At 50.1% G+C, this 16,694-nt stretch overlaps 2 protein-coding genes across 3 annotated transcripts in view; one reads left to right on the top strand and one right to left on the bottom strand.

Moving 5' to 3' along the window:
* Window positions 1-16,694, top strand: part of SYN1 (synapsin I) — a 46,505-nt gene that overhangs the window by 20,978 nt on the left and 8,833 nt on the right. The gene's annotated exons all lie outside the window — the stretch shown is intronic.
* Window positions 12,879-16,675, bottom strand: TIMP1 (TIMP metallopeptidase inhibitor 1). The gene is made up of 6 exons (XM_002917776.4): window positions 16,411-16,675; window positions 15,493-15,621; window positions 14,687-14,766; window positions 14,395-14,521; window positions 14,009-14,133; window positions 12,879-13,155 (listed from the first exon to the last, which is right to left on the bottom strand). The coding sequence occupies exons 1-6, from the start codon at window positions 16,658-16,660 to the stop codon at window positions 12,985-12,987; spliced, it is 882 nt and encodes a 293-aa protein (XP_002917822.3). The 5' UTR covers window positions 16,661-16,675; the 3' UTR covers window positions 12,879-12,984.

Below are 16,694 nucleotides of genomic sequence, written 5' to 3'. Positions count from 1 at the left end.
GACTCCCATTATGTGTGTGTTGATATGTTTGATGGTGTTTCACAGGCCTCTGAAACTCTGTTCATTTGTTTTTTTTTTTCTTTCAGTTCCTCACAATGGATTATCTTGGTTGACCTACCTTCAAATTCATTGATTCTTTCCTCTGGCAGCTCAAATCTACTCTTGAGCCCCTCTAGTGAATTTTTAATTTCAGTTATTTTGTTTTTCGATTCTGGAATTCTAGTATTTTATCATTCTCTCTATTGATAGTCTTTATTTGTTAGAATATCATTCTCATACTTTCGGTTAGTTCTTTAGACATGATTTCTTTTAGTTCTTTGAAAATATTTTCAATGGCTGATTTATAGTCTGTCTATTAATTTCAATATCTAACAATGTCTATTGGCTACCTCATTTTCCTCTGTTTGGGTCATAATTTATTATTTCTTTGCATGTTTTATAAATTTTTGTTGAAAACTTAACATTGTAAATAATATTACATGGTAGCTCTGAAGATCAGATTCTGTCCCCTATTCCAGGGTTTATTTTTCTTGCTCTTTGTTTTTTCAGTGACATTCCTAAACTGTAAAGGTTGTATTCTTTGTCCTGCATGGCCACTGAAGTTTCCGCTTCATTAGCTTTGTGGTCAGACAATGAATGACAGATATTTCTTTAAACATCTAGAACCGGGGTGCCTGGGTGGCTCACTCGTTAAGCGTCTGCCTTCGGCTCAGGGCGTAATCCCAGAGTCCTGGGATCGAGCCCCACGTCAGGCTCTTCCACTGGGAGCCTGCTTCTTCCTCTCCCACTCCCCCTGCTTGTGTTCCCTCTCTCGCTGGCTGTCTCTCTGTCAAATAAATAAATAAATAACCTTTTTAAAAAATTTAAAAAAATAAACATCTAGAACCATTAGGTCTCCAAGCTTTTGCTAACGGGCCCTGTGCACCTGTGGGGGCATGCCTTCAAAAGCTCTGGCAGGCAGTTTACAACTTTGCCTTAGCCTTTACTTCCTGCTTTTGCAGAGCCTCAAGGTCAGCCAGAGATCCTGAGCGGCACACAGCCTATGCATATTTGTGGTTTTCTAGATTCCTGGGAATTTGTCAGTGCTTTTCAAAGCCTCCTGTGAAGATCTCCTTACCCAACTTTTCCTGTTAGGTGTTTCGGTCAGCTTGTAATGTATGTCCTAACTATAACCACTGCCTCAGGCACTTGCTATGTTAAACAATCGCTACTGATTGTTTTTGAAAAACAAACCAAGCAACCCAGGGAAAGCTCTTCACACTGGGTGAACTCTGAGTCAAATCAAATAGACAAGCCCTGTGAATGGAGTTTTCTAGGAAAGTGCCAGACAGGTCAAATGAAGATAGATCTCTAGGAATGGGACTTTGGAGGAGACTCCAACCCTGTTCTACCTCCCCCTCTGGCATCTAGGCTGCTGGTTTTCATCAGGATTACAAGGCTGTTGATTTTCAAGGCTGTTGTGTAGGGAGGGAGAAGGGGATGTAAACAGAGAAAGTTCAAATGCCACAAAGCATACTGTTCTTACTGAGATCCAGCCATTTTTCTTGAATAGATGCTTCCTGAATTGTTATAAACCTTTGGTCAATTTCTAGAGTTCTAAAAAAAAATTAATTTTGACAATTTTTGCCATTGCTTTTATGGAAGAGAAGATTTTTATTGGCCCTTACTCTGGCATTTCCACTGACATCACTTCCAGACATATCTTCCTCTTTCCCAGCCCCAGCCCTAAAATAATAGTATTTCTAAGCCAGGGTATGGGAGCTAGACGTACTCATTGATACTGGAATATCTTTGCTTCTAGGCCCTCTCGTAATATAGAGCTAAGAAATTTTTATATGTGGAGTTTCATGTGTTCATACTGATACCTCTAATTCTAATCCAACACATCACAGGAGCTTTCCCCCATTCTGTACTTAACAGTTTTCTTCTATAACAAGGAGAACCCTAGCCTCTGGTATCATCAGTGTGTTTACTCATTCGCTCAGTCCTACAATACACAGAATGTATTTTTAGAATTTCACCATCCACACCACTATGAACAACAAACTTAGTAAGGGAGGGCTTGAGATTTGTTTGCCCTTTTTAGGTCTGTAGATGGGGATATACAGTCAAAGTACTGTATTCAAAAGTTTCTTGGTTTAGTTCATTTTATTTTTTGTTCAGTGTGATTACATGATTCATTTTATTTCAAATATAATTTGTTTCTCTTTGAATTAAGTTTTAGTCTTTTCCCTATCTATGACTTAATTATATATTTTTTCACATAAGACATTAGCATGATTCCAAAAGTCAAAATATAAAAAGGCATACATGGATAAAATTTAAAACCAAGATGAAATGAATAATTTCCTAGAGAAACACAGTTTACCAAAATTGACCCCGTTAGAGCGTAACAGACCAATTTCCATAAAACAAAAGACAAAGTGAGTAAAAAAAAAAAAAAAACAAAAACCCTACCTCATAAAAAAGCATCAGGCCCAGATGGTTTTACAGAAGAATTCTCCAAACTTACAGAGCACTTAATCCCAATGCCAAATAAATTGTTCCAGGGAACAGAAAATGAAAAGAAATTTTCACATGGTTTTTCTAAAGCAATTATAACATTAATTGCACTCAAAAAAGCATGGACTATTTTCACTCATGAATAGCAATGCAATAATCCTAAATGAAATTTTAGCAAATGAATTCAAAACTACATTAAGAAATTAATGTAGCATGACCAAGTAAGTGAGTTTCTTTCTGGAAATGCAAGGATGGTTCTTTATAGGTAATGTGTTAATATAATACAACATAGTAATAGATCTAAGGAGAAAATCATATGATCATTTCCATAGATATTTTTAAAAGACTTTGGCAGAAATCTGATATGATCATTCAAAAATAGAAATCTACTGATAACTTCTTAACATGATAAAATTTGTATACCTCGATCCAAAAGTTATCAGCTTAATGGGACAACATGGAAGGCATTTCCACTAAGACCAGAAACAAGGCAATGCCCTCTGTCTCCACTCCTTTTTTCAACATTGTACTTGGAGGTATTGGACCAATGCAGTTAGACTAGGAAAAATAATTATAGTTGTAAGAATGGGTAAAGAAGACACAAAAATATCTCTATTTTTTAAAAGATTTTATTTATTTACTTGGGAGAGAGAGAGTGAGAAAGAGAGAGTGAGAAAGAGAGAGCACGAGAGGGCGGTGGGTCAGAGGGAGAAGCAGACTCCCTCCTGAGCAGAGAGCCCGATGCAGGACTTGATCCTGGGACTCCAGGATCCTGACCTGAGCTGAAGGTAGTCGCTTAACTGACTGAGCCACCCAGGTGCCCCCAAAATATCTCTATTTAAGACAATATCAATAGTATACCTGGAAATTTCCAAGAGAACCAATAATAAAGCTAATTCAAACGATAAAGAATTCAGTAGTGTAGCAGAATATAAAATCAACATATAGAAATTAGTTTTCATATACACAAAGAACCAGAGATAATGTATAATAGAAGAGAAAAACTGCATTTATGATAAAAAAGGATAAGATATGTCAGGATAAAGTCAACAAGGGGTAATGCAAACTTGTATGAGGAAAAGTTTAAAACACTCCTGGAAGACACAAAGGTAGACTTACACAAAAGCAAAGACACTCCTTGTTCTCAGATAAGATGAATTGGTATCATAAAGATGTCAGTTTTCCTTCTCAAGTCTTAATTTATAAATGCAACGTGATCCCCAAAAACATAGCTGTAAGCTTTTTTTTAAGATTTTATTTATTTGACAGAGAGAGACACAGCAAGAGAGGGAACACAAGCAGGGGGAGAGGGAGAGGGAGAAGCAGGCTTCCCGCTGAACAGGGAGCCCGATGCAGGGCTCGAACCCAGGACCCTGGGATCATGACCTGAGCCAAAGGCAGACACTTAATGACTAAGCCACCCAGGCATCCCTTACCTATAAGCTTTTATCTGCAACTGATAAAAGTTGACAGTGAACTTCACAAGAAAATGCAAACATGGAAGAATATCCATTAAAAAAAAAAAAGAAAAGCTATAAGTTGGGGGGGGTGGGGTTAGCCCTAACAGCCTACATGGAATCTAACTCCTCTGCCAGCGAACATTTTGTGAAGGTTTTGTAACTTAAACAGTATGATGCTGACACATGACTAGGCAGTCTGACAGACTAAAGAAAGAAACATTAAAAGTCCAGATAGGATCCATGTACATATGGAAACTTAGTGGATGATCAAAACGGCAAGCTTTGTTTTTGACATTTAAATTCTTCATCCGAAATGGATTTTTTTCTCTTTTTTTAGCACTCTTACAGACATCTTTATTCCATGTGTTCTTGAACACTTCTCTACATGCGTGACAGAACGGCTGTCACGTCCATTCACTTATGTAACACTGTTCTTAACATAGCAAACAAGTAGCACTCTTACAAACACCTTTATTACATGTGTTCTTTGGAAATGACTTTCATATACAGTGTGAAGTCGGTTGAGATCCAGTTTCATCTTTTTCCTTTTTTCCCCCACCGATCCGGTATGCCGCCACTGTCGGGCACTAAAATCTCATGTATTTATGGGGCAAGGTCTGGTTCATTGGTCACTTTCTTTATACCTGTACTAATGCAGTACTATCTTAATAACTATACATTCTGAGTAACTACTGATACGCGGTAGGGCAGTCACACCTCCTGGCTGTTCTGTGGCTGAATGGAGGCAGAAAGAACAGGACGGAAGAGGCTGGGAAGAAGACAGAGCTAATGGTGGGCGATGGGGGCGGTTGGATGGCAGGGGCCTTCGACTTCCCGCTGGCCAGCTTGCCACTCACGTGTCCTCTTTTGTCCCCCACCCCACTGTGCAGCATGGAGGGGCATCAGCTAGGCCTGGATTTGTGGAAGCATTCTTCCCCCACCCTGCGTGTTGAAGCTCTGGTGGGAAGGTTGCCCAACCTCCATCATGCAGTGGGAGGCCCATATGGATTGTCTGGCTCTGCTCCCCTGTCTGTTCCCATCCAGGCTGCAGGCCACCAGGAATCCTCAGGGCTGCTCGGCTCAGCGTGTCTAAATAGTCACCAGTCAGGCACGGGGCACATGGGAGGGCTCTGTTAAGCACAGGCTGACTTCTTTTCACCCCAACTTCCCTAGCGCGTGGTGATCTGCTTACATCAGCCTAGTGGTGCAGACCCAGGGGTGGGGGCTGCTGCAGGAATGGGGACTTCCCCTCCCTTGCTTCCTACACTCTAGGTGATCGATGGCTGGGCAGATATTCATAGAGGGTTCACAATGGAACAGGTGGAGTCTGAGCCCAAGGCCCCTCAGGATCCAGTCCCTTCTCCGGGCCCGGGATTCGTGGTCCCCATGCCACGGGGAAAGAGAGGGTGCTTGGGAGTGAGAATCGAGAGAGTCAAGGGTGTGGGGATTGTGTGAAAAAGAGAGGGCAGGAGTAAGCGAGCAAGTGAAGGAAGGAGCGTGGGAGACGCGTCAATAGGGTGGGGACTTTGCTTTTCAAGGGCAAATTTCATTGAGATATAACAAGTCCAAGAAAGAGGATGTATCCCAAGGGTGCGGCTCCTTAAATTTTCACAAAGTGAACACATTCCTGTTGCGTGCATCCAGATCAAGAAACACGACATGACCCGATGGGTCGGTCCCCAGCGCAGTTAGAAGTTGAAGGTCTTAGGGAGGCTTGAGGGGCCAGTTGCGGGAAGTTGGTGGGCTTGAGGAGACTTACGAGTTTGAGAAGGGTGGAGAGACCCGACTCACTGTGGCTGAGTAGAAGTCTGAGTCCAAGTCCGGAAGCTGTCGTGCATGAGGATTCAAGAGCAGATATTGCGTCACCGGGGAAGGCAGCCAAGTTCATGGCTTCATGTTCTTTTTTTTAAAAGATGTTATTAATTTGAGAGGGGGAGGAGAGAGAGAGAGCATAAGCAGCAGGGAGGGGCAGAGGGAGAGGGAGAAGCGGACTTCCAGGACCCTGGGATCGTGATCTGATCTTGCGGGGGGGCGGGGGCAGGAAGGCACGTAGAAGTGGTTGGACAAAGCACCGCTCCTCGCACCTCCTCTCATAGCTTTTGCTCCAAGGAGAGAAGGGTGGCGGGCACTAAGGATGGGCAGAAGGGCCAGGGAACAGTGAAAGGGAATAGCTCCTGGCGAGGAAACAGGGAGGGGCAGGGAGCAGGGTGGAAAGAAGAGAGCAAGGAGAGGGAGCAGGAGCAGGGGGAGACATGGGGAACAGGGCGAAGGAGCAGGGGATGGCGGGAGGGAGCAGGGAGCAGAAAGGACAAGGAAGAGTGGCGCTGTGGCCTCAGGTATACCTGAGAGGCCCACTCAAGACCCCGGGCAGGAAGCCTCCCTGACAGGCTCCTCTCGGAGCCCCTTCCAACGAGACAACACTCATTTCCTGAAGTGCAAGTTGCCATCTCTCAAAGAGCCTAGAGGGGACAGATGCCATGCCGGACTCCTGGAGGTCAGTCAAGTGTGACCAGATGTCCCTTGGCTGGGACCATGATCCGCAACTGGTCAATCCCAACGATTCAGAACACTATGGTTTGGGGACAGAATTTGCAGTGATTGGCCTAAACTGGGGGCACAGTACCCTGGGGGGTGGGGCACTTGTGGGAAAATACCCTGGGGAGGGGATACCTGGCTCCAGGGCTGAGACTGGGAGAAGCCTGAGGATGAGGAGTCCGTGCAGGGTAGAGACTCTCCTCATGGATGTCCCCGCAGCTGTTCTTGGTGGGCATGGAGATCGATAGAACCACACTGCTCTTTACATTCGGGTACTCCTGCGAACCAGAGCTTCAAGGTCCCTTTAGGAAGCTTGATTGTCTGTGAAATAGGAAAGGGCAAGGTACACTGAGACTGAGGAGCATTTATGGGGTGAGGGACCGAGGGCTTAGTATCACATCAGTAGCTTTTGGGTCTCAGAGACCCACCCCATTTCCTCAGCCAGATCAGGGTCAGGGCCTTGTATTTTGGTGGGGAGACAGGTGTGAGGATGAGGTTGGCAAAGTCCCTGGGTGATTTGAATTCATGATGCCTCATGGTCTCGGTGAGGAGGATGAACCCCAGGAATTAAGCCACGAGAACTAGGGATGGGAGAAATGTGTCAGGGAACCCTTTTGGGTGGAGACAAGATTTCCCCCATCCCTAAGACGCCTGAAAAAAGTTTGCAGAGCACCTCCCCTCCAGGTTCTACCTCCTCAGGGGGCTTTACCTGCCCTTCTGGAACCTCACCGTGAGCCCCTATGTTGGAGGCCTCTCCGAGGTCTGCCCAGACTTATCCATGTCTGAGTTACAATAAATAGCACGCGTGTATGGATGGTAGCATCCAAAGGCTTGCCCAAGGGTGGTCACGGACAGAGCCAGGAACAAAGCAGGGACCAGCAGAGGGAAGGCAGGACTCATGGCAGGAGCCTAAGCGACATGGGCTGGGGGGAGAAGTTGAAAAATGGCCTTTCTCTGGTCCAGCTCACCTCTAATCAGGAGAGGATTCAGGGAGCATCTGTCTAACACTACTGCTTTCCAGGGGCCTGGGGTCAGGGGGAGGCCCCCATTGTGGGGGGAAAGGATGCTGAGCCTGGGCCTCTGGCCAATGGCCCCACCTCCGTCCATCAGAGCTGTAGCTCTCCACAAAGTCTCAGCAAGAGGCCCAAGTTCAGGGGCAGATAAATAGGCAACAAGAAGGAGATAGGGTGCGGACATTCCCGCCCACGTGAACCCTGTTTTATTCTTTCAGGGGAGCGTACCTCCAGCCCTCTACTGGAGTGGGGATTAGGAGTTGGGCAGTGCATCTGAGGCTCTGCTGGCTTCTTTTTTTTTTTTTTAAGGTTTTATTTATTTATTTGACAGAGAGAGAGACAGCCAGCGAGAGAGGGAACACAAGCAGGGGGAGTGGGAGAGGAAGAAGCAGGCTCATAGCAAAGGAGCCCGATGTGGGACTCGATCCCAGAACGCCGGGATCACGCCCTGAGCCGAAGGCAGACGCTTAACCGCTGTGCCACCCAGGCGCCCCTCTGCTGGCTTCTTATACAGACTTTCAGTCTATCTTCTTTTTTAAAAAAAGCTCCACCGTCTCTCCCACACTGAGAGACAACTTGTGCCCTAATTGTTTGCTTTGGCGGGAGTGCTACCGTGCGATGGGAGTTGGTCCTCAGATTTCACTCCTACTGTATAGGCCATGTCCGGGGCCGGGTAGTGACACATAGGTGCCAGTCACTCCCAAGAAAAACAAAGGGCTGGTCTTATTATAGAACTCTACTTCTTCATCTGGGGCTCCTGGCTGGCTCAGTCAGTGCGGTCAGTGGAGTGTGAGTTCAAGCCCCAGGTGGAGTGTAGAAATTACTTAAAAAAAAAAAAGATACCTACCTCTTCATCTGTCATTGGGGGGTGGGGAAAGATGTTTCAACGTATATGGTAATATGGTAATACACTGGGAGCTGTTCCAGCACGGAGATTTTCCAACTGGAGATATCTAAGGATGGGGAGATTTCAGTGGGGGTCGATCAATGGGGGGCTATATGGAGGCATGGGGTTCAATGAATGGAAAGATTTTCAAACAGGCTTATCAATGAGATAGGTATCAATGGTGGGTATTTCTGAATGGGAAGATTTGACAAGGGGGTTTATCAGTGGGAGCATTTTGACGGGCATGTCTGAAGGAGGAGCTATGTCTGTGGATATCCCTATACAGGGATAGGGTGAGTTGTCGATAAACATTGTCAACAGGCCATGGTGCCTGGCTGGCTCAGGAGATGAAATGTGCGACTTGGGATCTCAGGGTTGCAAGTTCAAGCCCCGGGTTGGGTGTAGAGATTACTTAAAATAAAATCCTTTTTTTAAAGATTTTATTTATTTATTTGTCAGAGAGAGAGAGAGAGAGAGAGAGAGAGCACAAGCAGGGGGAGCGGCAGACAGAGGGAGAAGCAGGCTCCCCACCGAGCAGGGAGCCCAACTCAGGACTCGATCCCAGGACCCTGGGATCATGACCTGACCCAAAGGCAGATGCTTCACCGACTGAGCCACCCAGGCGTCCCAAAATAAAATCTTTAAAAAAAAAAGATCGTCAGAGGTGCCTGGGTAGCGCAGTCGTTAAGCGTCTGCCTTTGGCTTAGGGCGTGATCCCGGCATTCCGGGATCGAGTCCCGCATCGGGCTCCTCCGCTGGGAGCCTGCTTCTTCCTCTCCCACTCCCTGCTGTGTTCCCTCTCTCGCTGGCTGTCTCTCTGTCACATAAATAGATAAAATCTTAAAAAAAAAAAAAGATCGTCAATAGGAATTATGTCATAAATAGGGAATATATCATTTATGAATAGGTTTGTCAACAGGGTGGTCTTTAGGGGATAGGCAAACGGTGGGTAATTATGAAGAGAGATATTTGTCACTGGGATCCATCACTGGGTGACAGATTGCTGCCAGGTATTTGTAAATGGGGAGATTTGCCAATGGGGGTCATCAGTGGGGATATGTCAGTGCGGTATTTATGACTAAGGCAGTAGCTCAACAGAGGTATTTATTACGGGGTATTTGTGAAAGAGGAGATTTGTACAGTGAGGAGAGGGAACTTTTCCAAGGAAAGATTTACCAAGGACTTAGAAATTCGTCACCTGCAGTCTTGGCAACAGAAGAGATTTGTAAGTGTGGTGGTTCGTCACCCACAGTGAGGACTTCGTAGTGGGGAACGTTATCACTGGGGAGAGGGGTTTCCTTAGAAGTCTTCGAAAATGTTGGTGTTTTTCAGTTGGGGAGACTTGGACACTGGGAAAAAGTATACAAGTTTCAGGGTGATAAGAAAAACATCACAAATGAGCATACTAAATATTTGTAACATTTCTGGGGGAGATTCTCAGGGTCACAAGTTAAACTAAGGCTTTCAGAGTGCATTAAATTATTACTACTGATATTCTACATTATTTCCAATATTATAAACAATCACTACTGATAAGAATTATCACTACTAACGTTATATGTTAAATTATATTTATCATACTGCTACTAATAATAACTAGTACTTGTAGGTGCTGTGTTCCGTGCGCCGTTCCAGGCATTATACATGTACGACCTCATTTATTGCTCACATTGTCCCTGCTAGGTAGGCATTCTTTTTATCCCTATTTTACAGATGTGGAAACTGAGGCACAAAGAGGTAATGTGATCTCCCCAAGGACACAGAGCTAGTACATGGAAGGAGCAGGACTTGAATGCAAATGACCTGGCTCCAACATTCATGTTCTTTTTTTTAAAAAAGATTTTATTTATTTATTTGAGAGAGAGCGAGAGAGCACACAAGCAGGGGGAGGGGCAGGGGGAGAGGGAGAAGCAGGCTCCCCGCTGAGCAGGGAGCCCAATGCGGGACTCGATCCCAGGGCCCCGGGATCATGACCTGAGCCAAAGCAAACGCTTGACCAACTGAGCCACCCAGGCATCCCTATGTTCTTAACCGCACATGTCACCTGTCTAGAAATTAAGTCACTGTTAGTAATATTACCCGTGAAGTTATTATTTATGAGAGTTTTGTGTTTTGACGTGAAAAAATACAAGGGACAAACACACCCCATTAATCATCCTCCAACCCTAGCACGGACCTCAGAAGGATTCTGGGTCGGGATTGCTAGGCCCATTTTTCAGGGAGAAGTATGGAGGCTCAGGTGAGGGAAAGACCGGTCCCCAGGCCACCCATTGAGCTGGACTGCCCCCCCTTGCTGTACACCTCACAGGGCTGTCACACCCCCCCCACGTGCTTCCTCTCAGCCATCAGTCTCTCCCAAGCAGAGATTCACATGGAATGCTGCGGGGGCGGGGGGGGGGTTGGTAACTCACTTTAGTCACTTGAGTAGATTTTCTAGAAGAGCGATGGGGGGAATGTAGTGACCCCAGGACTACAGAAATCCTGCCAGGGGCTCCTGCCGGGGTCTGTATGCTGTTCTGGCCTCAGTAGGGCCTGGTGGTCAGCCCTGTCCTTGAAGCACTGACCTCTCGAACCAGGGCACCACCTGCTGGTGGGCAGGTCGGCAGGAGAACGGCCTCCACGCTGGGCTCCGTCCCTTTCCACTGCCTCACTCTGCTTCACCTTCCTCCCAGGGATCAAAGTAGCTGACGGCTCAGAGAATGGGCCCTGGGGTCCGGGAACGGCAGCGTAAGAATGCAGGGAGCTGCTACTAGGATTTGGTGAGCTGAGCCAATAGCAACAAGGCCAGCAGGGCCCTTACGGTCACACCCACCAGCGAAGGCTGCCATTTGCCCCTTTTAGTGGACCGGGTTTAGATCCTGCCAGGGCACCGCCAAGGTGTAGATGGTGACACAGAAATCGTCGCTGCAGTGGGCGTCCCCTGCACAGGCGGAGAGATGGGCCTCAAAATCTACCCATCCAGATTTAGGACCTAGCTTGGGCCCTGGGGGCATCTCCCAGGAGTGCAAGAGGACAGGGCCCCAGAGGATGGGGGGGCAGGTCGTTGACCCGGAATTCCCTGGAGGAGACCTGGCTTCTTGTGAGGAGTGGTGGGCAGTCTGATGGGAGGGAATTGGGGGTTCTTTCCTTCACCGAAGAAGATGCGTTGGAGGCTTTTTGCAAGCAGGTTCAGGTCAACGGGACGCTCGAGTGTTCTGTCGAATGTGTGCACCAGTCTGAGGTTCTGGTTCCCAGGGGCTCGCTTGAGTCAGGATCTTTGGGGTACAGGGGACAGAAGGCAGGGACTGGGAAGGGCCCAGCTGGGGAACAAGAAGGCCTGAGGAAGGGAGTGTTTGGAGGCTCTGTGACGCAGGTTTTATGGGGCAAGATGAACCAGAAAGGTGAGGCTTGGGTCTAGAGGCCCCAGTTTGGGCAAGGGAACCGCAGTGTAGGAAGTATGTGGCCCGTGTAGGCTGACGTACCTGGTTGGTCCTGACTTTGAACGCTATCTGCGCTTCACTGCCCTACTGCCTTCAGTGTTAGTCGAAGGAGTGAGGGGAGGGGCGCCTGGGCGGCTCAGTCCTTAAGCGTCTGCCTTCAGCTCAGATCATGATCCCCGGGTCCTGGGATCGAGCCCCGCATCGGGTCCCTGCTCAGAGGGGAGTCTGCTTCTCGCTCTCCCTCTGCCTCTGCTCCCTGCTCTTGCTCTCTCTCTCTCTCAAATAAGTAAATCTTAAAAAAAAAAAAAGGAGGGAGGGGAGGAGAGGCAGGGGAAGGGGGAGAAGGGCAGAGCTTGGGGATTTCCAGATCACACCTTCTCCTCATCTCTCCAAAACAGCCACTTCCAAGGAATCTCCAGCAGGCCATGGGTGGGGAGCCAGGGCTACCCCTTTTTCCAGAGTCTCTGGCTGGGTTATTTGGTGGGAGGGGAGAGGAAAGGGGGGCACTCTGAGCCCCCTGGAGCTTTCCTCTTTCACTCAAGTCAGACAGTACAAAACCTACAGGTGGGGACAGTAACACCTGCAGGTGTGGATGGAGCAGGACAGCCTCCAGGATGACAGCAGGACAGTGCCCCGGGGAAGAGAGCTGTTTGCCAAACAGATAAGACATCTGTCTGCGAGCTTGTCAACTGGAGGGATTTGTGAATAGAGGCATTTGCCAGTGAGATAGTGATTTGTCAGTAGTGGGATAATTTTCTAGAGAGCCCTGCGCAAATAAGAATCATAAATTAGTCTGGTAAAATGTTCTAAAGTATCGAGCAGAGAGATTAGCCCATACGTTGTGGTGGATTAATGCAGGTCGAATGGCCCTCGCCCATGCGGCTGACCACCAACGCTAATGCCAGTGTAGAGAGTGATTACCAATACCTGAAATTTTAGGTGAAAATCAAAAAGCCAACATTTTGCATCCTTCCTCCCTCCCCCTCAGCCTCGTTCCCCGGGTGTTGCCACCAGGCCATCAACGACATGGTTTTGCTCCCAGACATGACACAGGGACACCGCCTGCTGGATGGTAGTTCTTTATTTCATGGTCTTGTGGGATAAAGAAAGACAGGAGCGGGACATGGGGTGAACACTGTGCAGGCTTCGGCTTCCGCCGGGGGTGGCATTTAGGCCAGCCGGGGCCGCAGGGACTGCCAGGTGCACAGCCCAGGCTCTCTTGGCAGGCAGGCAAGATGGCGGCTCTGGAAACCCTTGTCCGAGCCTGTGAGGAACTGGTCCGTCCACAAGCAATGAGTGTCACTCTGCAGTTTGCAGGGGATCGATGAGCAGGCAAACACCTAGGGGAGGGGAGGGAGGCACAACTCTGAGGGCCTCTCCCCCTGCCCCTACCTCCCTCACACAGCACAACCTTCCCCCTCCTCAGTTTTCGACATTGAACTGCTAGGGAGACCTGGGGTTGCCCCACCTGGGGAGAGGCTCAAGAACAGCCCCTCCCTTGGAGGAACAGTCACTGGGCTTGGCAAGGTGACGGTAATCCAGTGAACTGCGATCAGTTTCCTGGAATGCTGGCTGGGGAACAGTCATGGAGGGGGGGCAGGCAGGCTTCCAGGGAACCTATCCCATAGGATAGGGAACAGCTGGCCAGGGGGGGACTTAGGCATAGGCAAGAGCCGTGGGGCTCAGACACAGCCACTGGGACCAGAGGACATTCAGGGCCATCAGGAGACAGCCTTGAAATAGTCACAGGGGCAAAGTACCACACCCTTGTGTGTGAGGCAGGCAGAGCAAGAATCGGATGTGCTGGGGAAGAGTCAGTGGGTTGGGGGATCCGCACTTCGAGTTCTTGGAGAACATTCTAGGGAACCAAGAAACAATCCCTGGGGAGGGGGGGTCAGGAATAGCCAGAGGAACTAGAAAATTGTCACGAGGGGGATTTAGAGGGGGAAAGAAGCAGCCCGAAAAGTCCAGGGGACGAGGAATCCCCGGGAATCAGACAGAGCAAAGAACAACGAGAATGTCCAGGGAACAGTGTCAGCTTCGGGGGAACAGCAAGAGAGATCAGGGACAGCACTAGGGTTGGGGGAGCAGCCACAGGGACAAGGAATGGCCAGAGGGAGCAAGAAACAAGCCGCGGTTTGGGGAAGAGCCCGAGGAGCGCTGTCGGGCGGCGGGCAGGGCCCAGGCACTCACTGTGCACTCCTCACAGCCAGCAGCATAGGTCTTGGTGAAGCCCCGGCGCTGAGCGCTACTCAGGCTGTTCCAGGGAGCCACGAAACTGCAGATGTTGATCTGCAGGTGTCCGTTCCTCAAGTTTCCTGGGGAGGGGCCGGGGAGGGGGCAGGCAAGAGACAGCAGCTGATTGGCTGGGCCGGGGGGGGGGGGGGCAGGGCGGCGCCTGAGTGGCCTTCCGGGCGCACTGACCCCCGCTGGGCAAACCCCGGCTTTTCTGGTAGGCTGAAATCGGGGCGGTCCCCGTTTCTACTGGGACCAGCCCCTCGGAGCCTCGCCCCCTCTGGGCGCCCGGCAGCGTCAGAGGGACGGGCTGGCGTGGCACGGGGCGAGGGGCGGGGCCTCACCGGCGATGAGAAACTCCTCGCTGCGGTTCTGGGACCTGTGGAAGTATCCGCAGACGCTCTCCAGGGCGGGGGTGTCGACGAACCGGATGTCAGAGGCATTCCCCAAGGCGTTGAACCCTTTGAACATCTGTCGGATGAGGGCAAGAGTCTCTTTTACTGACACTGCCCTCCCACTCCACGCTGTTCCCTGAAGTCCTCGCTAGCATCCTGACGTCACAGCTCACTTCCTCGGCTTTGACTTTGACGAGAAGGGAGAGGTTAGGAAGTGCTGCGGAAGGGGCAGGAGGGATACCTTGGTCATCTTGATCTCGTAACGCCGGTTTAAGTCGGTCTGGTTGACTTCTGCCGTCCCCACGAACTTGGCCCTGATGACTGCGGAGGGGGGAGAGAAGACGAGTCAAATGGACTGCATGAGCCAATAAAATAAAATAAGCACATACTTCAATAGGGATCGCCGGAAGGCCAGACGGCACGCTAAGCGACGTACACACTGGCTAATTGATTAATCTGTATATTGAGTGACTACTCTTTGCCAGGAGCTGCTTTAAGCCTTTCTCATATATTCCTCGTGTGTTCATTCGCTCAACAAATATTTCGGAGCCCAGCCGTGTGCCAGGCACTGTTCTGGGTGTTAGGAACACAACAGTGAACAAAACACAGAAGCCCCCCTCCCTTGTGGAGCTCCCATTCTAACCAGGAGGAGACTCAACACAATAAGTATAAATAAGTATATGGAATGTTACAAGGTATCCAGTGTGATGAGCAATTTTAGAGACGCGGATCAGGAGTACTCGGGGGATAGGGATTAAAATTTCGAACGGGGTGGTCGAGGAAGGCCATCCTGACATTCGAGGCCACCCTCCCGTGTGGACACCTTCGGGGAAGGGTGTACCAGGCCGAGGAAGCCGCCAGTACAAAGGCCCTGCGGTGGGACTGGGCCTGGAGTAATCAAGGAAGCCCGAGGATGCCGGTGTGGCTGCAGCAGAGTCAGTGCAGGGCTGAGTGGGATCGTTTTAGAGGCGGGCACCGTTGCGAACCGCGCGGGACTGAGGGGAAAGCAGAGCGCAGAGTGTGCGGGGCAGAGTGGGGTGCACTCACCGATCTGGGAGTTGCAGAAGGCTGTCTGCGGGTGGGGCGGGGCACAGGTACACGCCCTGCTGGAGGCCGTCAGCCACAGCAACAACAGGGTGCAGGAGGCCAGGGGTGCAAAGGGGGCCATGGTGGGTTCTGCGGGGCGGGGAGGAGGGATCAGTGGTCCTCTGTGGACGTGGGCAGCGCTCCCACCCCACCCCACAGCCAGCTTGGAAGGGGATTAAGCCCCTGCACTCTGGGCTTGAGGGATTGGGGGGGTGTGGAGACTTTAAGGAGGGGTGGGGATTTGGGAGCCCAGAGGAGCTGAGAGGGCTGGGGGTTGGGAAAGTCTAGGAGTTGTGGAACCTGAGCAATTTTAGGGACCGGGTGAGTGGGAGGCCACGAGATGGTGGTGTTTGAAGAATAAGGGGGCAGAGAGGTTGCAGGATTTAGGGACATTGCAAAGTTGGAATGTCGAGAAGCTGGGGGTGAGGAATTTGGGGTTTGGGGAGGTGGAGGAATTTGGGGTTTCAGGGTTGTGCATATTGAGATGGGGAGTGAATTGGAGGAGTTGGGAGGAGGTTGGGGGTTCAGGGAGTTTGGGGACTTAAGGGGGCGGGGTGCCTGAGGGATTTGGGAGCAGAGAAAGTTGTGGAGTTGTGGATTTAGGAGTCTGGAGGGTTGGGGGGGAGCAGAATTTAGAGGAGTTGGCGGCCTGGAAGGCAGCTGTGCTATTAGGCGCTCACGGGTTCGGAGGAGTCTGGGATAGAGGTCGGGGTTCCAAGCAGTTTGGAGTGCGGGTATCGGGGAACACCCTCCCGCCCTCCTCCCCTTGACCAGCCCAGGATCCTGGAACCCGCCGGGCCGGCTGAGCAGCCAGAGGTCTGGCAGGAAAGCTCCGGCCTGGCTCCAGGCCCTGCGGGGCGGCCCGGGGCCCCAGCCTACCTCCGGCGTATCTCTCGGGGCGCTGGGTCTGCGGCGATGGCGGCAGGGCCCGAGCAGCGGGGGATAAATGTCCACGCGAGGGGCGGGGGTGGCAGCGGTGCGGAAACCGCAGGCCTCCAGGCTTCCTGGATGCATTACTCATCCGCCCACCCTCGGTGGAGGCCAAGGGGCGGGCCGAGGGCTGCCGAAAAGGAGATGCACCCTCCTCCTCTCCCTCTCTCTGGGCCTCGCCCTGGCCACCCACCCCCATCTCCACATCAGTCACCAGTCCTTCCAGGCAGCCT

This window comes from Ailuropoda melanoleuca, chromosome X (assembly GCF_002007445.2).
Source record: "Ailuropoda melanoleuca isolate Jingjing chromosome X, ASM200744v2, whole genome shotgun sequence".
NCBI lineage: Eukaryota > Metazoa > Chordata > Mammalia > Carnivora > Ursidae > Ailuropoda > Ailuropoda melanoleuca.
Note: the sequence above shows the minus strand (reverse complement) of the source record. Positions and strands in the feature narration are given on the sequence as shown.

Excerpts from the sequence above, each read along its gene's own strand:
- TIMP1 (XM_002917776.4), bottom strand. The coding sequence starts at position 16,660 with ATGGGGGTGGGTGGCCAGGGCGAGGCCCAGAGAGAGGGAGAGGAGGAG. Across the intron at positions 14,522-14,686 it reads ACGAGATCAAGATGACCAAG|ATGTTCAAAGGGTTCAACGC; the intron begins GTATCCCTCCTG and ends CTCATCCGACAG. Across the intron at positions 13,156-14,008 it reads CTGGCTGTGAGGAGTGCACA|GTGTTTGCCTGCTCATCGAT; the intron begins GTGAGTGCCTGG and ends CCCCTCCCCTAG.